Source organism: Chiloscyllium plagiosum, chromosome 3, assembly GCF_004010195.1.
Source record: "Chiloscyllium plagiosum isolate BGI_BamShark_2017 chromosome 3, ASM401019v2, whole genome shotgun sequence".
In the NCBI taxonomy this organism is placed as follows: domain Eukaryota; kingdom Metazoa; phylum Chordata; class Chondrichthyes; order Orectolobiformes; family Hemiscylliidae; genus Chiloscyllium; species Chiloscyllium plagiosum.
This window is the reverse complement of record NC_057712.1, coordinates 44829069-44850095: the sequence shown is the minus strand read 5'-3', so window position 1 is coordinate 44850095 and position 21027 is coordinate 44829069. Positions and strand designations below refer to the sequence as shown.

General features: G+C 39.9%; 1 protein-coding gene across 3 annotated transcripts; it reads left to right on the top strand.

The window, feature by feature from the left end:
* The first annotated feature begins 1573 nt into the window (after positions 1 to 1573).
* On the top strand, positions 1574 to 20475 carry lgsn (lengsin, lens protein with glutamine synthetase domain). 3 transcript variants are annotated; one of them, XM_043681496.1, is made up of 4 exons: positions 1574 to 1654; positions 9552 to 10269; positions 12483 to 12655; positions 16052 to 20475. In XM_043681496.1, the coding sequence occupies exons 1-4, from the start codon at positions 1613 to 1615 to the stop codon at positions 17228 to 17230; spliced, it is 2112 nt and encodes a 703-aa protein (XP_043537431.1). In that variant the 5' UTR covers positions 1574 to 1612; the 3' UTR covers positions 17231 to 20475. The 3 variants fall into 3 exon arrangements, with proteins under 3 accessions (XP_043537431.1, XP_043537421.1, XP_043537442.1); XM_043681486.1 differs by having other exon boundaries at positions 1574 to 1666; XM_043681507.1 differs by having other exon boundaries at positions 1642 to 1729.
* The last annotated feature ends 552 nt before the right edge of the window (positions 20476 to 21027 follow it).

The window sequence follows — 21027 nt, the reverse complement described above, 5'->3', positions numbered from 1 at the left end:
GTATCCATAGAATGATGACCCTTCCATCGTTCGAAAGGGTTTCTCCTTATTTATCCCATGAAAATACTTTGAAATTTGAAGACATATAATAGGAATGAAAATTACAGCACTGAGGGAGACAAGGTCGTTTGAGCTCTGTAAGTACAGAAATAGGTCTGTTCATAGATACAGATAAGAGCATCACTGTCCCCACCCCATCCCTCACCGTCCTCCACCCTCATAAATGTCACTGGCATTGGGAATGAGGCAGCAGACCTCGGTACACAGGCTGTCGGTACTAGCAGGGGTAATCCTTTTAATCCATGATCCTGCTCCACCATTCAGCTTGCCTGGATTGGTGCAGCTCCAATAACATTCAAGAATTTTGACACCATCCAGGACAAAGCAACCCACTTGACTAGCACCACATCCAGAAACGTCCACTTCCTCCACTGCCAACACTTAGCAGCAGCAACGTGAACCAGCTACAAGATGCACTGCAGAAATCATTGAGTCATCTTAGACAGCACCTTCCAAACCCACAACCATGACTCTCTAGAAGGAGAAAGGCAGTAGATACATTAAAATACCACCATGTACAAATTCCCCTTCAAGTCACTCATCGTTCTGAATTGCAAAATCACTGTTCCTTAAGTGTCACTGAGTAAAAATCCTGAAACGTCATCCATGATGGTGTTATGGTTTACCTAAGCATATAGACAGCAGCAGTTCAAGAAGGCAGTTCACCACCACCTGCTCAACGACAATAAATGCCAGCCAGCTTCAACCACATCTGTGACTGAAGAGAAAATAACTAGCTAAATCTGATCATCTTTGTCAATGCCATTTTCCTTCACTATCTCCATATTCTGTGAATATCTTAATTTAGAAAGGTATCAATTTAGAATAGTCACTATTACTGAGATTAATTTTCAATTCCTGATTTTTATTAATTTGTTTTTAAATTCTATCAGATGCCTTGGAGATATTTGAATTTTTCCCTAGAGCACTAACATGGATCTCTGGATTATGATTCTAGTGATAGTTTTCATTGCACCACTATTTTCCTTCGGAGAGTCTCTAAAGATTGAATAATAAGAGGAATGATGACATAAAATGTGCAAAGACATGGCATTTCATGCCATCGTGCAATTTTGCAAATGCGAAGTTGAATCCTGCAGTGTAGAAACCTGTTGCATGACCCATTTTGCAAAACGCAGCTTAATTTTTATTTATCTGCTGTTGAATAAAAACAGAATTTACACTTTGGAAACAGATAGAAACTCCTGGTTATCCCACTGGTTCTTTAACCAGCCGTATTTTTCCCCATCACAATGTTTTGCTGTTTTGCTGAACAGTACTCAGGCTTCTGGAAAACTCAATTCTGGTTCCAGGGCATGTCAGCTGGATTAGTCTCTGCATTTGTTTTAAGGGAGTCAGATGTTTTTGGGAGGGACTAAATTCCTTTCAGGCTGTCATGCCGTCACACTGCCTAGTCTAAAAATCACTGATTAAACGAAACACAGAATATTCTTTTGATTCACAATTGTCCTGCTATCTATAAATATTCAGCAAATGATATATTTTCTTTCAATATTCTGCCCAATTTACATGATGTTCAATGGTGAATTGAATGGAGGAAATGCAAGAGGAAGACAACATCCTCAAAGTGACAGTAAGCTACAAAGTAATTGCTCATATTGATTCAATGTTACCTGAGGCTCCCTGGCTGGCTCAATAACCTTACCTTGTGAGTACAGTTCAGATGGACTCTGGATTTGTGTGTCCTGTGGTATTTGCCAAATTAAAGTCAGGGCATTGTACTGCAATTGGCCTTCAGCATCCCTCGCTGAATGACAGGGAAATCGCTCAGTATCCTTGTTTCTGATCTCTATCTGGTGACCTACCCCACCTCTCCTGGAAGGGACTGAAGGTTAATAACAGTGCAAAATGGATTGAGGGTTTGGCAGTGATACTTTGGTGGTTGAATAGTCTATTGGCCCTCATTATCACAGGTGGTCCATTGGGCGAGACCATATTTTCAGGCACAAAAGAAAAATATGGTCACCTCTCTGATCTTTCCATTGCAATTTCTTTGCTAATTAAAACTTATATCCTTCATAGTTTGTGAGAAGATTTGTAGCTCGGGTGCTCATTGTTGTGGTTCTGTTCGCCGAGCTGGGAATTTGTGTTGCAGACATTTTGTCCCCTGTTTAGGTGACATCCTCAGTGCTTGGGAGTCTCCTGTGAAGCGCTTCTGTGATATTTCCTCCGGCATTTATAGTGGTTTGTCTCTGCTGCTTCCAGTTGTCAGTTCCAGCTGTCCGTTGCAGTGGTCGGTATATTGGGTCCACGTCGATGTGCTTATTGATTGAATCTGTGGATGAGTGCCATGTCTCCAGGAATTCCCTGGCTGTTCTATAATAGTAGTGTTGTCCCAGTTGAATTCATGTTGCTTGTCATCTGCGTGCGTGGCTACTAAGGATAGCTGGTCGTGTTGTTTCGTGGCTAGTTGGTGTCCATGGATGCGGATCGTTAGCTGTCTTCCTGTCTGTCCTGTGTAGTGTTTTGTGCAGTCCTTGCATGGGATTTTGTACACTACATTGGTTTAGCATCCACAGATTCAATCAATAAGCACATCGACCTGGACCCAATATACCGACCAATGCAACGGACAGCTGGAACTGAAAGGCCTGCTTTGGGCCGTACAGTCATTGTAATTAGCTTAATGCTTTTCTTGGCTGAAAATGAAAACTTAAACCCTGAGGTTTGGATTCCTTTCTAGTCCTATTCCTCTGGTGGGCATAGGAAATTATAAATTTAACCAGTAAAGTGATATTGGTTTCAGATTGAGCCTGACACAATGTGAAGAAAATGTCGGCTAGATTTCTTTAATCAACAACAAATAACTGATTATTACCAAAGCAATTTAAATAAACAGAGAAAAAGACTATTGACTGATAGACAGGCTTAGACTGTACAATGATTGATGTGACTTGTATTCTAACATCTTAATCTTAACATGAGGTCAAACTCCACTGAACACATCAAATAGCAAATGAGATTATACGGGCAGATCCTGTAGACTTCTCAACAATTTCTCCAAATATTAATGAAACTGTGGGTCATCAAATCTCATTAAATACCACAAGGAATTACAATCCTTCACTTCAACAATGTGACTTTGAAATTCTCTTAAATTCTTTGAAATCCCATCATGACCTGCTTCAATGACGGTTCATGGTCTTGTGGTCCATCTTTCTTTTCTGTGTTTGTGCTCTCCTGGATGCTGGAAAACTATGATCATGCACATCGTCATAAGCATTTATCCAGCTTTTCATTAACAGTGAGTTTCCCCAAACCAATGCTGCTGCTGGAATTTTCCTCACCTCCAATCTTGCACAACTAACAGCAGTCCTACTCAACATGGAATCTTCCCTGTGTCTGCTTCTTTCTCAACACTAATATGTCCCCAAACTTTGCTTCTGTGACCCCTGAACTGTGCTCAGCAACCCATCAGAAACCTTACAATTAGTCTTGCCTCTATCTCTTGGTAGAACTGCATGAAATTAATTGTGGGACAGTCAATTGGAGCAAACCCTTAGATCTCTCTGTGCAGCTGAACGATAGAGTGTTGCCATTTTCACAGAATGCTAGCTTTCAGCACAAATTACATACAGAAAAAAAAGGATTCATCAAAAGTGTCACAATCGTCTGAGTTCATGTTTCAAGTCACAAGCTTTGAATTTCAGGGCCATCTTGTCGTCGGGTAGAATGAAAATTCCAAGGACAAGAATTGAAGAGGCGGCAAGTATGATGTCAAGAAGGCTATCTTTTAATAATCTCTCCCAAAACTAGTTTCAGTCTCTACCTCATGACTCATCAAGGATTGTAGTATTGAAAAAAGAAATATAATTTGCTTTTAAGGTGCCAGCTTTATTGGTAACCAGTGGTAACAAGCAGTTTTTCTTCACTTGTTACATTTAGAATTGAACTGCGTGCTGTTCACAACCTTTGTAACTAACTCCTTGATTTCTGTTCCCACATTCACTCTGCCACCACTGTCTCAGCTGCTTTGCTGTTCTCCACAAAATCTTAGCCCATTGTCTGCTGACCCCCTTATCCGTGCGTTTCCTACTTCCACACTTGACTATTCTGAGACTCTCTTGGTTGGCCTTCTCCTGCCCTCTTCATATACTTGAAATCATTTAAAACTCTGCTGCCTAATTCATAACTTGCATCTATTCATTCCACACCCCCGAACTTGCTGACCTACACTGGCCTTTGGTTTGGCAAAGCCTTGAGTTTAAAATTCTTATCCAAATGCCCAAACCCCTCCATGGCCTTGTGTCTGTTTAAGTCAGTAACATCCTCCATTTCTCCAACCCTTTCAGAGCGTTTCCCTGACTTCACCATTTGTGGCCATGTTTTCAACTGTCCCGGCCCAAAGCTCTTAACATCATTCCTGAACCTCTCCACCTCTCTCTGTTCCTTTAAGACCCTTTAACCAAACATTTTGTGACCTGTCATAATGCTCCTTCTTCGCTTCACTGTCACATTTTGGATTATCGTACTTGTGAAGCACAATTTGCTATATCAGAGGCACTATATAAATGTAAGTTGGTGTCATAAGGTCTTGACACTGAAATATACTGATTATTTATTGAATAGTTGAAGTATCCCACATGGTCTTGGAGCCAGAGATCTAAACTTGCTTGTGGGTAGAATATATTGGCCAAACAGTCCACATAGGTGCATCTGCAATGAAAGTACGAGGGGAAAGCCATAACTGGTCTCAAAGTATAGATGCTAGGATTATAATTCATGAGTAATCAGCATCTTGTCCTATTGTGGCACAGGAGACCTTAGTTCAGAATGTTCATGGGAGGAGATACCATAGGGAGACCAAAGATGGAAAGAGAGAATCTGGCAAGGAAGGCTGTACCTCCTAAAACCTCTGGGTACACAGTTTTCTATGTCATGCGATAGACTGCGCAAGATCCTATTTCATCTGGTGTCACTTAGATCATTCGGGATGAAGTTACGTTTCTTTAGAATGCCCCTTCTCAATTCCCACTTCACCTTTATCCAATTTTCTGGCATTGTATGTATTGAAGATGGTGTGAACAGAGACTTCTTGCTTTCCATCCCGTATCCACATTCCACTCCCAAATCTCCCCTTCTGGTTTTTTGCTTTTGGGGACCCAAAGAACTGCCATGTGACCAACCAAAGCAACCTCTCAAAGAACATAAGAGCAGAAGATAATAGGAGGAGTGGGTCCAGGGACCAGCTTCATAATTGAGTATGATTTTGGTTGTCTTTGGCTTCAATTATCCTTCCCACATCCCACCACATACCTACCCATTCTTCATATCTCTTGATTATTTGAGGAACCAAAAATCTGTATCTCACCCTTAAATGTATTCAATGGCTGAGTGTGCAAAACCCTCTGGGCTGGAGGGTTTCAAAAATTCACAACACTTTGAGTGAAGTTGCTTTTATTTATCTTAATCGTAAAGGATTGCTGCCTTACCCTGAAACAGTGTCCCCTTGTTCTGGATTCTCCAGCTAGGGAGAAAAAAAAAATCTCAGTAGCTATCCTGACCAACCTTTTTCATAATCGTGATTGTTTCAATGAAATCACCTCTCATTCTTCCAAAGTCCTGGGAATATAGAACCAATTTACTCAGCTGTTTATCATAACACAACTCTCTCATTCTATGGAAGAGACTAATGAAACTTGCTGTACTGCTGTCAATGCAAATATGTCCCTTCTTAAACAGAGGAACTACACAAAGTACTCAGATTGTAGTCTCATAATTGTAACAAGCATTCTTTATTCTTGTATTTTTCCTTCCAGTTTGCCCCAGCCTTCCTCAGTCCATGCCTCAAAGTTATTCACTTATCTAATCTTTCTTCTTCTTCAACTGCTTTTATTCCCAATTTCTCCTATAATTGTTGCCAGGACAAGACTGTTATGTTTTCATTTGACTATCTTCCTCTGTCTAATTACTGAGGTTGTATTTAGTCATTCTTCTGATTCCAGAACTTATTCATTTGTATTTCTATTCATCCAGCTGAATCTTAGCATTTTTTGCTAGACACATAAGTCACATAGGAGATGTAGCAACCTCCATAAGTCCAAGGATACAATAATAATCTATTTCTGTAATATTGGTAAAAAGATTCATATTATCCAGGACACTGGGGAAATGTCCTCCATTGTCCCTCAAATAACTAGCCCATGGTATCTTTTTAGTCACCTGAGAGAGCGGACATGGCCAAAATTTAACATTTAATAAGAAAGACAACGCCAATGATAATGCAGATCTCTCTCAGTACACCACTCCCGCAGTATTGCACTGGAAAATCAACTTACATTTTGTGTTCAAGTTTCTGGAATGTAGCTTAAATATGCAACCTTCTGACATCAAGGACAGAGTGCTACCCAGTGAACCACAGCTGACATCAATGACAAAAGACAGCTCTTGACTGCTTCCAAAGGTAAAAACACCTAGTACACTAGTTTTGGAGTGTTGCACCTGTGGAGGCAAGAGTTGGTCGGTGAATAATGAAGATGAGAGAATTTTTTTTTTTTGCAGATGCTCAGATTCACCCGAATGATTAGAAATAAAGATGAATAAGTTCAGGAATCAATAGAGCTGCTAAGTCCAACCTTAGTAGTTAGAGAGAGGAAGATAGTCAAGTAAGGATATTGCAAATGAAAACATAACAGTCTTGTTCTGGCAACAATTGAATGGGAAATTGAGAATGAAAACATTGAAGAAGAAGAAAGATTAGATGAGTGAATAACATTGAGACATGGATTTAGAAAGGCTGGGGTAAACTGGAAGGAAGAATACAAGAATAAAGAAGCACTGCTACAATTGTACAGGGTTTTGGTGAGATCACAGCTTTGTGGGACGATGTGATGCTCAAACGGGATACTGTATTTCCTACATTCCCAATTTACACAAATACTTAATTTATCTGTAAAACACTTCAGGATTCCTTGAGATCATGAGATGCACTAAATAAATGCTTCTATTTCTTTCAGTGCTTTGTGTGATCTCATATACCAATGTCACATTATTTGTAGATTACGTAAGAAGATCATGTGATGCAATGATTGTGTCTTTGCCTCTCACCCAGAAGGTCTGGGTACAAGTCCTCCCTGGAATAATGTATCCAATAAATGTATTCATAAAGGTTGATTAAAAATAATTCACTCAGCAGCAGAGAGTAAATAAAGATGTTGAGCAACTGAACTGTATAGTGATAGATAAAGAAGTGGTGCTGAAAAGGCTGGTAGCACTCCAGGTAGAGAAATTGTCAGGCCCAGATGCGATACATTCTAGATTGCTGAGAGAAGTAAAGAGAAAAATAAGTTAATACTCCAAGGTGTTTGGACTTTTAGACAGAAATAGACAGGGCTATGTACCGTGTGCAGGCAGATGGGATTAGTTTAGAATGGCATCATAGTTGGCATAGTGAGAAAAAGGGCCTGTTCCTGTGCTATATTGTTTTATGTTCTATGACAATCAGTATTATTTTGTCAAGGGCAGGTCACGCCTGACAAATTTCATGACGAGGAGACACAGGCAGTAGATGAGGGTAGTGCTGTGGATGTTGTATATTTGGACTTTCAGCAAGCATTTTAACATGGTGCCAAATGGCAGATTAGTGAAAAATTAGAAATATTTGGGATTGATGTGTCATTGATAGCATAGATTAAAAGTTGGTAAAAAGATAGGAAACTGAGGGTGAGTATAGATGAGTATTTTTCAGATAAGAGCTGAGTTGAAAGTGATGTTCCCCAGGGTCCCTTGCTTTTTCTGATTTATATAAACATTTGGAGATGGATGTTGAGGGCAAAAGTTCTAAAGTTCCAGATGATACCAATCTAGGGAGATTAGTGAATTGGGAGGATGACGCTGAGTGACTTCAGAGGGACATTGACAAGTTGGCCAAATAGGCAGACAAAGTTTAATGCAGAGACCTCTGAGATAGTTCATTTTGGTAGAATAACCATAGAGAGACAAGGCAGCCTCAATGATATAACTTTGCAGAGAGTACAGAAACAAAGGGATCTTGGGTTCACATAGACACAGAATCCTGACAGTGTGGAAACATACCATTTGACCCAACAAGTCAACACCGAACCTCCGAAGAGTAAACCATCCAGAACCATTCCCCTACCCTATTACTCTACATTTCTTCTGACTAATGCCCCTAACCTACACATCCCTGAACACTATGGACAATTTAGCATGGCCAAGTGACATAACCTGCACATCTTTGAACAGTGGGAGGAGACCGGGGCACCCGGAGGAAACCCATGCAAACACGGGGAGAATGTACAAATTCCACACAGACAGTCACCCGAGGCTGGAATCAAACCTTGGTCCCTGGAGCTGAGGCAGCAGTGCTAGCCACTGAGCCACCATGGCACCTATGTGCCTGCATAATTCTCTCAAGGTGGCCAGGCAATTGGAAACAGTAGTTAAACCAATTTATAGGATCCTTTGGTGTATAAATAGAGGCAGAGAGTATAAAAACAAGGAAGTAATGCTATTACTTTTACAAGTCATTCCTCAGACCACATTTGGAGTATTGTGTTCAGTTCTGGACACTTTAAAGCTCTGCAGAGAGAGCAGAGGAAATTTACTGGAATGATAACAGGAATGGGGGATTTTAGATACAAGGAAACATTCGAGAAATTGCTGGAAAAACTCAACAAGTCTGACAGCATCAGTGGAAAGAAATCAGAGTGAATGTTTTGGGTTGCGTGACAATTTCTCAAAACCTTTCTCAGAGAAAGCGAGCTTTTTCCTTGGAGCAGAGAAGATTAGGATGACCTTATTGGCATGTTCAAAATTATGAACAATTTTGACAGAGTAAGGAAAAATATCCTGTTTCCACTAGTTTTAATATCAGTAACAAGGGGTCACAATTTCAAGATTTCAGCAAAAGAGTTGGTAGCGAGATGAGGAGAAAAATCTTTACTCAGTGAGTTATTAGGATTTGAAATAGGCTGCCTGGGAGAGTGGTGGAGCTGGATTCCGAATGAGTTAAAAAAAAGAGTTGGATAAATACTTGAAATTAATGAGTTTGAGGGCTATGAGATAGGGCTGGAGAATTGGAATGCCTGAGTAGCTCTTTTGGAAGCTGGTACAGACATGATATGTCAAATGGTACTGTAAATTCTATGATTCTATAGGTGTCCCAACTTTATGATATTGGTTTATGCTGTGATTTGGAAATTTACCACTTTCACAAAGTGACATTCTAATCAAAGAACCAAAACAAATGATAGGGGCTGGAGGAAACTATCATGTTTGTGGCTCCTTGAAAATTGAAGTAAACTTTGATATGCTGTTCCTGATTCAATGATGAACATTAATTGTTTTAAGAATTACTTTTAGCAAAAAATTCATTCAGGTGGAAATGTTCAAATTGTGTTTTGATTTCCTGCTTTTCTTTGTCATGGATGAGGCTGTTCTGTTCCAGCCTGATTCAGTCAAGCGATAGTTTCTTCACTTAGTAAAGCTATACAATATCTCATTGATAGGAAGCAAATGATGGGACAGATGTAATCGATGGAAGTGGGATATCCTTCAAACGCCAGAAGAGGGGCGTCAGAGTCAGTGGAAAATTCATGCCACCCCTGGACTGGGAGAGAGTTGAGAGGAAGTACACATCCAGGTCAACAGGTCATTCCTATCTTCCCAGAACAGATCTGTCATCAGTCTCAGGGGTGCAACTTTACAAACCAATGACAGATGAGCAATGTGAGGACAGAAAATATATTCAATATGGTGGTGACAGTCAAAAACAAGAAGAAAACAGCACAGAAGACTGGGAAACCAACAATGAGGATAAAGCTCAAAGCATATCTGTTTCAAAAGTTGGGATTTCGAAAGAAACAATGGATGAACTGAAAGCCGTTCTTAAAGAGAGTCCCTTAATTACCAGCCAGCAAAAAGTGAATAATATAACTAGTTGTTCTACCTCTGATTTGAATGTACAGAGTCCTGAGGAGAAACCTAGAGATGAAGAGGGTAAATCCTCCACCATCTTAAAAGCACAAACTAGCAGCCCCAGAGAGCTGACAGCACAGGTACCACGCAAGAAAGTTGCTGGAGATGAGATGCCAAAACAGTTGGTGGCTACTTCCAATATCCAAAAATCAGAGAACATCAAACCAATCGTTTTGAAGGCAATGGAGTTACCCAGCCACACTGACAGTGGGTTAGACTCAAAGCATGATCCAAGTTCAAATGTTAAAGGTTGGTACTTTGCTGGTAATGTGTTACAGTTCATTGAGAAAGTTCTAATTCATGGCAGCGTGCTCCTCAATTCACATATTGCAGCCTAGAGGTTTTACCTTTGTTTTCATCACATGACTGACCAAGAATCTCTCCCAAATGATTTGCACATTAATCCTCAACCTGTTTAGTCAAACAATGGGCCTACCTTCCTTGATCAGTACTTTATGAATCAAGAGCTTCTGGATCAGAGACAGGGGGTACCCACTGCAACACTTGACTTCCATGGAGTTGCGGTGAGGTTTCTTCAGTTTATTTAAGTTCTAGCCAGATGTCTTGACTTATCAAGATCTTGGGTGTGGAGAAATGAACTAGCTCCCCTTTTTTATTCACCTGGCCATAATTTTAACAAGGTTAATTTATAAAGGATCCCTTGCCTTATTGATATATTTCTCCAAGACTAAATGAATTTGTGTTTTAAAAATAGGTCAATTTAACCAGGTTTTCTTGAATTCAGAAAAGAGTGAATTCAGAAATTCATTACTAAAACAGTGACAAATAATAATGCAACACAGACATGTACAGATTAGTTATGAAAAGTAGAAATAAAAAGTTGAGTCCAAAAAATATAAAAGTTACAAGATATATGGTTCAGTCTCTGCATTACTTGTGAAGAGTAGATATTTGACAGTTGTTTTTGAGGTTCTTAGCTTTGCAGGCTGATTGAAATTCTTTTGCCCTGTTTTCTTTTGACTTTTTAGCTAGCTGGTGTCTAGCATACAGAGTGATAGATTCCTTTCCTTGAAATGATGGTGGTGACTAGTAGGTGGATCTTCAACTATGATCTACACAGCACATTAGCGCTCGAACCCAGGATAGTATACGTGTACCTCCACTCAAGAGCAAACTTTCTTTCACTAGCTCACACACACTACGATTGAACTGGCTTTTGACCCCATTCTGTTGTATTCATGAGAGGGTGAGACTTGTGACATATATCCCTCGACAGAATACTGTCTTTTTTTTCATGTTCTGACATAACTTGCAGAGGTTATGGCTCACTTTGCAGTCCATTTTTAACTTTTTGAAGCTTCTGTGACATATGCAGGTATGACATTCCAGAGTTCTTCTCCAGACAGCATAAGGCCATGAAAGAATATATTCTGACATAGACTTAGGAGAAACCATGGAGAAATGTTGTTAAAAAAACATTTATATCATTTCTCCACTGACAGGAGATGCCAATTTGTCCTTGACCAGAGTTGTTCAGCCTAAGTCTAAAAGAAAGCACTTAAAACTGTCTGAGATAACTTCTTGCAAAATGAATTTCACTTTCAAAGTGAGGAGACCACCTTTTTGGATTTGGTGTGATCAGCTACTTTCAATTATTCAGTACTTTCAATCCCAGGCAATAGATTCTGTGCAGCTACCAATTCCTTTAATTAACTTAAGCATTTCAAACAACATCACTCCTGTATCTGCTTTGCTGAAGGAAATATAACCTTATTGTGCAGTCTAGTCCTATATCTCACATCATTAAACATGATGTGGAGGTGCCAGTGTTGGACTGGAGTTGACAAAGTTAAAAATCACACAACACCAGACTATAATCCAATAGGTTTATTTGGAAGTACTAGCTTTTGGAGCACTGCTCCTTCATCAGGTAGCTATGGAGCAGGATCATAAGACATAGAATTTAGAGCAAAAGATCGTTATCTCTTTCACCCTCAGCTTGTCATCAGCAACCTCTTTGTTTGCCTAAACTTTTCTCTCTCTCTTTAGGCACCATCTCCATGTACTTTATTTTCTCCCACCGAACTCCATGATCAACATAATTTCTGTGTCTTATGATCCTGCTCCACAGCTACTGATGAAGGAGCAGCGCTCCCGAAAGCTAGTACTTCCAAATAAACCTGCCAGACTATAAACTGGTGTTTTGTGATTTTTAACTTAATCACTTAAACAGATTAGCTGATCATTATCACATTGCTAGTTTGAGGGAGCTTGCTGTGCATGATATGGTTGCTATTTTTCCAGAAAATTACAATAATGACTACACTTTAAAAGTACTCTGTTGATTGCAAAAGCACTTTAAGATGTTCAGTAGTCATGAAATAGCCTTTATAACTGTAAAGACGTTTCCCATAACTATAAACCTGTTGGACAACATGACCTGTTCCTGCATTTTGCATTCTATGCAATTCAATGTAATCAAGTAATCTGTTATTTTACAGTTAACATGAGAGACCTGCCTATGCTTAACAGTGTAACTCCCTCACAAACAAGCACCACTATTGAGCAAGCGAAGCAACAGATCACAAGGGAAGACATACGATTTATCCGTTTTGAAGCAAGTGACTTTCATGGAATTTCAAGATCGAAAACGATTCCATCTCGTTTTTTTCAGGTATGATATGCTATTTGCCTTTAAATGGATAACATAACATGCTGATTGCAGAAAGCCACAGGTAAAAAAATCAATTGCCTTCCATATTTCCATTGTCAGTGAGTAATCTGTTGCAGTTTCATTTTAATGGTAACAGACAAGCTTTGTTACATAGCTTGATTTTATTGGGAGTATTTTTACCTCTGAGTATAAATGTTGTGCAAAAATTCTATGTCTGGATTAAGAGCAGCAACAAACCTACCCTAGTACAATATTATAAAAAACTGTAAACTTTCAAGTAAGACACTAAACCCATGTGCAAATTGTAGTGTTTAATTTCTCTGCATTTGATTACCTGAATCTGAGTAATTGATCTTTATTTGCTGTGCTTGATTGATTAGGCCTGGGTATTGATTTGGAGCAATACAGTTAGCTGGAAGCTGTTGAAGAGTGAAAGGATAGGCATTTAAAGGTCTGTTAAGAAGTAAATAAATTTAATAAGCTCTGTAAATAAAGTTCCTGTAAACTTAAATCCTAGTATCATCTCTGCATAGACAAAAACTCAGGTTTAGTAGCATCTGTAGAGAGTAGCACCTATAGCAGAATAACATCTGTAACAGAGTTAACGTTTCGATTGTCCTTTCTTCAGGAATGAAAATAGTTGGGGAGGGGTGATATTTGTGTTAAAGATGGACTTGGGTGGGAGATAATAGAGTACATGGAGAATGGGCCGAGAGAGAGAGAGAGGGAGACGGTTACGCAAACAAAACAAGCTGAGGGAGAGAGAGATAAAGGCTAGAGAGTGCTAATGAGATGTGCAAATCATTGAAAATAAGAAAGCTATGCTAGGAGCAGGCTGTATAACAGGATATAGGGGTTTGAGCAAAGATAATGAATGAGGAAGGGAATGTTCATGTTCAAAAATTGTTAAACTCAATGTTGAGATCTAAGACTATAAGGTACCACAGTGGGTGATGAGATGTTGTTCTTCCAGTTTGTGTTGAGCCTCACTTGAGCACTTAAGATTGGAGACAGAACTGTTGGCATGGGAACACAGTGGTGTATACAAAGGGCTCTGAGTGTCCTGTTACAGAAATCAAGAAGAATTAGTATGCAGGTACAGCAAGTGACTAGAAAGGCAAGTGGCATGTTGATGTTTATTTCAAGGGAAATGGAACAATAAAATAAGAAAGTATTGATGCAACTGTACAGGGTATTGGTGGACCATATTTAGACTATTGTACAGTTTTGGTTTTTTATTTTAAAATAATTTATAATTGCATTAGAAACAGTTCAGAGAAGGTTCACTTTATTCATTCCTGGAATGAATGGCTCATGTTATGAAGAAAGACAGAACAGTTTGGGCCTATATCCACTAGAATTTATAGAATGAGAAATGATCTTATTAAACCATGTGAGATCCTGTGGGGTTTTGATAGAGTTGATACATTGAGGATGTTTCCTCCTGTAAGGGAGACTAGAATTAAGGAGCACATTTAAGAATGAGAGACCATGAAGATGAAGACAAAAGAAAAGCTTTTTACTGTCAGATTGTTGTTGCTCTATGGAATTCTCTTCCCCCGAAAAAAATGGAAACTGGATCATTGAAAATTTTCAAGGCTGATTTGGATAGATTTTTGATAGAGGAGGGAGTCAAGGGTTGTGGGGTGCAGAGATGATACCACAGCCAGGTCAGCTACAATCCTATTGAATGGCAGAGCAGGCTGAAAGGGCAAAATGGCCGATGCCTGCTAAATAATTTGTTCCTGTGTTAATGTTAATCAAGTGACTTTTTTTACTGGCATTTTCAAACAGTGGACAATGAATAACAGTCCTGAAGTTTAATACATTAACAGGGGATTAGCAAAGGGGGATTTCAGCATAATGGCCCTGATTTTTCAATGGTCAGTTTGTATTTATTCCAGTGCAGATGGGAATTGTTTATGGGGGTCTCTGAAATCCTCATTGTAGCAGACATCAAAGAAAGCATCTGGCGAATTGAATTTTCTTCTGGGAAATTCATCAATGCCTGGAACCCCTGAGAGAGTCCATATAAATCAGATACTTCAGAGAGTGCTGATGAAATTAAGTAATACAATTACGCAGGATATGTTAAACTATTAAATACATAGTCTAACTCCCAAGTGACTATTCAACCGAACACATACATTTACCTCGTATTTACCAACTGCATCTCCCCAGACCAGTTACATTGCACAAAACCTGACCCAACATCCTTACCACTTGCTTCGGGAACTCCCCACCCCTCTCCATCCAGCCTCTCTGCTGTGCCCCTCTCCACTACCTGACTCCTCATCTCTATGATGGGAATGGGTTTGTGGACTAAATTGTCCATTCCTGTTCCTATGTGCCTAATTAAGCATTATTTCTCAGCATGGTAAGGAACTGATGTATTTGGGGAGAATGTTGAGTGATGGGAAGAGGGGGGGGGGCCCTGGCTGGGGAATGGAGGCCGATAGGGGGAATTCAGAGAGTGCGCAGAATATGACTAAATGGCTGGACCATGAAGCTGAATGGATTTCCTGTAGTGTTGATTGAGGTCTGAGGATTAAGAATGTTTGTACTATTGCCTGGCAGGAGAGCAAAGGACTGAGATAAAATCTATTGTAGGAATTACACTTTGAGCTTCAGAAGAGATTTACCAGTTGCTGGGTGTGGAAGGTTTGAGTTATAAAGAAGGACTGGATAGGCTGGGATTTCTGCAATGGAGCATAGAAGGTTGAGAGGTGACCTTATCAATGTTTATAAAATCATAAGGGATTTAGATAGGGTTAATAGTAGGTGTCTTCTCCCTAGGATAGGGGCTTTTAAGACCAGGGGACATATTTTTAAGGTGAGAAGAGAGAGAGTTTAAAAAAGAGATGAGGGGCAACATTGTTATGCAGAGAGTGATTTGCATGTGGAATGAACTTCCTGAGGAAATGGTGGATGTGGGCACACTTACAATGTTTAAAAGATACCTTGATAAATACGTGAATAGGAAAGATTTGGAGGGATATGGGCCAGGAGCAAGCAGGTGGGAATAGTTTAGTTTAGAATTATGTTCAGCATGGACTGGTTGACCAAAGGGTCTGTTTCTGTGTTTTATGACTCCATAACTCTATTGATCTAAAGAGAGTTCTGACCTGTACTTGTTCAAGTCTTCTGATTAGTATTTCTTAGATTCTGAAAGAGTGCTGTGTTTAACTAGTGTATTGTATAGATCCAATTAAGTTATCTCCCCCACCCCCCATCCACTTTGTATGACAGGCTTATACAATGCTTTAACTTTCACAGGGATTTAAAGACCAGAGATGTTGTTAGTGTACTCTAAACTGATGACATAAGTACTTTTTAAAAACACCAGCACAAAATTGCATGGAAATTAACTTGGCCAAACTTATGCTTCTTATACAGGAGAAAGTGTTTCATGGTGTGCCTCTCCCGAGAGGTTATCTGGAAGTAGCTTTGGACCCGAAGGAAAATGGAATGAATCATCCCAATTTCAACAGTGACATACTCTTAATGCCCGACATCTCAACCTTCAGAATCCTGCCTTGGGCTGACAAAACTGCAAGGATCATTTGTGATGCTTGCTCAATAACAGGAGGTCCTCTTCTGACATCCCCCAGACAGATAGCAAAGCTTCAATTGAACCAGCTCCGGGCATATGGCTTCACCTTGTACTCATCGTTCACATATGAGTTTTGGCTTTATAGTTTCACTCAGATATTAAACACACCAGCGTCTTTTCCTGCTGCGACTCTCCTGAATAACCATGACCAGAACTTTGTGCAGGAGTTATTCAATGATATGTATGGTGCCGGGGTTGATATTGAAAGCTTCTCCTCTTCCTCGGGGCCTGGCCAAATGGAGGTCTCTCTCCGAGCTGAATTTGGAATGAGTGCAGTGGACAATGCTTTCACGTTCAGGACTGGAGTCAAAGAGCTAGCAAGGAAACATAATAATGCTGCCAGCTTCTTCACACCCTCCGGTTTTGGCAACTCAGGCACATTTTCCCACAGTCTGTGGGATGCCAATGGAAGGCAGAATCTCTTCTCTGATTCAACGGCAGCGCAAGAGCTGTCTGGCATTGGGAAGCGATGGCAAGCTGGCCTGGCACAACATGCTGCTGCCCTCAGCTGTCTAGTGGCACCTGGCCCCTGTTGTCGCCAACGCTACAGCGCAGGGAAGCATGAAGGGGTCGTTGACGTGACCTGTGGCTCCAATGACAACAGCTGTGCCATTAACACCAAGTTCCATGGTGGTGGGGGCGCCCGTCTTGAAAACCGCCTGGCATCAGCCATGGCAAACCCGTACATCGTCCTTGCTGCCACTGTGGCTGCAGGCCTTGATGGCCTCAGGAGGGGTTCCTCTGAAAGCTCAACACAAGGTGCGCCCATTCTTCACCCACTGAAACCCTGCAGCATTCCTGTTCGGTTGGAGGATGCACTCATTGAACTGGAACATGACTACTGTATTCGGAGAGCACTGGGTGAACCTTTCATCCAACATTTCATTGCTGTTAAACGGTTTGAATTGAAAACACAGGCATTAGATGGTGAAGATGAAAAGTACCTAGAATACTTCATCTAGTAAAATGGCCATAAATGCATATTAAAAATCATGTGCAGAATACCATACATCACACCATATACAGCACACAGTATAGCATCTGTAAAGTACAACATATACAAGATATCACACATATAATACCATATAGCATATAATTGACATTGCATACTGAAAAAAAGATAAGATATATATAAAAACAATATATCGTTCATAGTATACTATATACAAAATGCTATGCATTTCATATCACAGTGATTATATAAAAATGTATTATATTTGATTGATTATACCATGTAGCATTCATAACTTGTACAACATATAATAACTAATCTATTACATGCTAGATAGACAATTCATCTTAATAACAAGTTTCGGAATTCTCAATTCACAAATTCAGTCCTTATTCTTTAAGTTGGTGTCCACTGGCACTGGTGGGGGTAAATCCTGATGTTAGAAGTGCTTACACCATTTGATTTAATGTTGAGTAATCTGGGTAGTTAGCCTGATCCTTGGGAAGGAAATCATTTTCTTTTGTATCCTCCTCCAGTTTTATTGTGGATGCATAAAATTGTGGATACCTATATAGTGCATCAGAATTTTGTATGATGTGACTTTTTAAATGGAGTTTGATCAGTTAGGAAATTGGGAAGATTTGGTTTTATATTTTTCTTTCTAACTTACCTCTAAATGATTTCTAATTGAAATGGGACTTTTCTTGCTTTCATACCAGGAGTTATATGAGAAATAATGGCCCATACCTTCTCCCAGGCATTAAGTTTAATTAAACTGTTCTCAAGAGAATACAAATGAGCACGACTGCCAGAAAGCAGGAATAGATTCCTCATTTAACAGTGTCTCTGAGTCTTGCCACCTTCCTAAAATGGCCAAATGAGATTAGCAATGTGTACGATTTGTTGCATTTTTTAATGGATAAGACAAGTCCTGAGGCATTTCTGTATCTTTGTATTGGTAAGCATTGGACCAACATTAAATCTTGGTGTTGGTCACAGGAAAGACAGGTGAGGCTTTGAGATACCATATTGTGAAGTATTAGCAAAAGTGAATTGCACAGAGGATCCTTCAACGTTATTGAATAGGCACAGAAATCTTTCCAGTTATCATCAGAGCAAGAGTGCACTGGAAAGTATAGGGAGATAGCTAAATATCCCAAGCAGCTGACCTATTTTGTATGTTCATTCTTGGGACATGGGCATCATTGGGACTTATTGTCGATCTGTGGTTGCCCTGAGAGGCAATTGGACCACAGAGTAGCTTGCTTGCAATGTTCCATTAAAGTTCTTTTCTGGAGTATGCGGGTGATTTATTTAAATGCACAGCCTCCATAATCTTTTTTGTGTGGTAACTTAAAGGAGCAGCATTTTGCATGGCCTTTGCAGTAATTGGCTGTTTGACTGACAGGAACAAGGAATGTTGCTTGCTTGCCCACTCCAGAAGGCCGGCAACAGTCAACAATATTGATGTGGAACTGGAGTCAAAAGTATGCCCAAGCTAGGCAAGGTCAGCATATCTCCTTCTTTGAAGGGTGTGAACCTGTTTGGTGGATATATAGTCATTTAACTCTTTATTTAAAGATTATTTGTTTAAACTTGAAATATAATTCTTGTGCTGCTGTAGCAAGATTTGAACTAACTGGATTGGCTTTTCCAAGTTGGGTTGTGATGCTGACATCAGCCTCCATTCTAGATCAGCAACCTGGAAGTGGCTCATTGGTCTGGATTTTCCTGAAGATGTCCATTTAAGAAGCCAGTTCCAGGAACTTGGTCAGTTAAGGACAGTGGGTTGATAAAGGAAGGGAGAGGCCTGAAAAAAGGAATACAGCCATGTCTAGCTAACAATAGTCAAGAGGTGCTGCTGAGGCAGGCAAGTGAGGTCGAGTAGCACGAATACAAATTACATTCTCTGATACCTTCAGCAAAGGTTATATTGAAGAGGCCTACAGTAGGCTGGGGGTATTTGGGGTGGGTGGGCAAAGAGTCAGGGGATCCCTAGAGCAGAAGCCTTTTGGATTGGCTACATCTCTATTAAAGGACGGAGGTTCCGACTTCCCTGGAATCTCCCTCTGCTACCTCTAGGGAATAGCATGCATGTCAGAATGGATATGGGTGGTATTGTGCTGATGGAGAAAATGCATCATGGAGTGTTCTCAATGTGATTTAGCTGGCTGCCTCTAGGGCTGTTTCCACTGATGAAGGTGAACATAGCCCATTGTCTGTAAAATAAATACAAGTAATAGTTCTGTCAAAGCATCACAACACAGCGGCCTGGATATCATAGAACACCACTTCATGGTGAAGATTAGATTAAGAAGGTAGGTTTTGATTTGAAGGGTATAGCCCTAGTTGATAAAGCTGTTCAAAAATAGCACATGCCATGCTGGAATTTATGAAGAGAGACATTGGGTACACAAGCGAGAGAACCCACTAAACTTTCTATTAGGTTAGACCACAATACGGGTTAAAATTATGTTCAGTTCTAGGCCCAGTCTTTAGAAAGCATGTCAAGGCCTTTGAAAAAGTGCAGATGGGATTTCACAAAAAAAAGGGACTTGGAATTATGGACTTCAGATGGGTGGAGGGCTGGAGAAACTGGGATTGTTCTCCTCAGAAAAGAGAGGGTGAGGGAAGGGATAATATGTTCAAAATCATGTGGGGTTTTGATATGTTGGCAGGAGGATTAGTAAAGGGAGTACAGAGGTTTAAGATAAAGAACTTGAGGGGCAATTAAACTGTCTTTTTTTAATGCAGTGAAGTTTTTGATCTGGAAGGCAGTGTCTAACAGAATGGCAGAAGCAGGTTCAATAGTAACTTTCGAAAAGGACTTGGACAAAGACTCGAAGAGCAGCGCTATGGGAAAAGTGCAGGAGTGGTAAGATTTATTGAATAGCTCTTTACCATTTACAAGCAATCAAACAACGCCAAAGAGAAATAAGGATGGTTCTCTGCCTTCTCCAAGACATCAGTTACCACATAGAGCCTGAACTGAAAACATTTATTCAAGTCGTCACTCCAGTTCCAGCCAAAGAGCAGAAGAATAGGGACTGACGATGCATTTCAACCTTTAGTAAAACTACTGAATTCTGTTTGAACTTTCTACAATATTGCAACTTTGAGCTGTTTTAATTGTTCAGCCTTTGGTGAGAATAAAAAATGTTTAGCTTGATTAACATCTACACAGTTGATGATTGTTGTTCAATAAAATATGAACAGACTACAAGATGCATTAAAAAGGATACAGTTTTGTTCTGCAAGTGTATGTGCTACATAATTTGTCATATATCTCCATTTTGATGTATTTCAGCATTGTGGTAAAACCTCTGTGTTATAGGCTTTTATACTTTGTCAGAAGTCACATGACACCAGGTAATAGTCCAACAGGTTTATTTGAAATCACAAGCTTTCGGAGCAATGATCCTTCATCAGGTGAAGTCTCCACTTTGCTCTGAAAGCTGTCATTTCAGATAAATCTGTTGGACTATAACCTGGTGTTGTGTTAAGTTAAAAATCACACAACACCAGGTTATAGTCCAACAGGTTTAATTGGAAGCACACTAGCTTTCGGAGTGACACTCCTTCATCAGGTGATAGTGGAGGGCTCGATCGTAACACAGAATTTATAGCAAAAATTTGCAGTGTGATGTAACTGAAATTATACATTGAAAAATTGATTGTCTGTTAAGCCTTTCATCTGTTAGAATACAGTGATAGTTTCACTTCTTTCATGTGTAAATCAACTGCAAATTTTTGCTATAAATTCTGTGTGTAGGATTGAGCCCTCCACTACCACCTGATGAAGGAGCG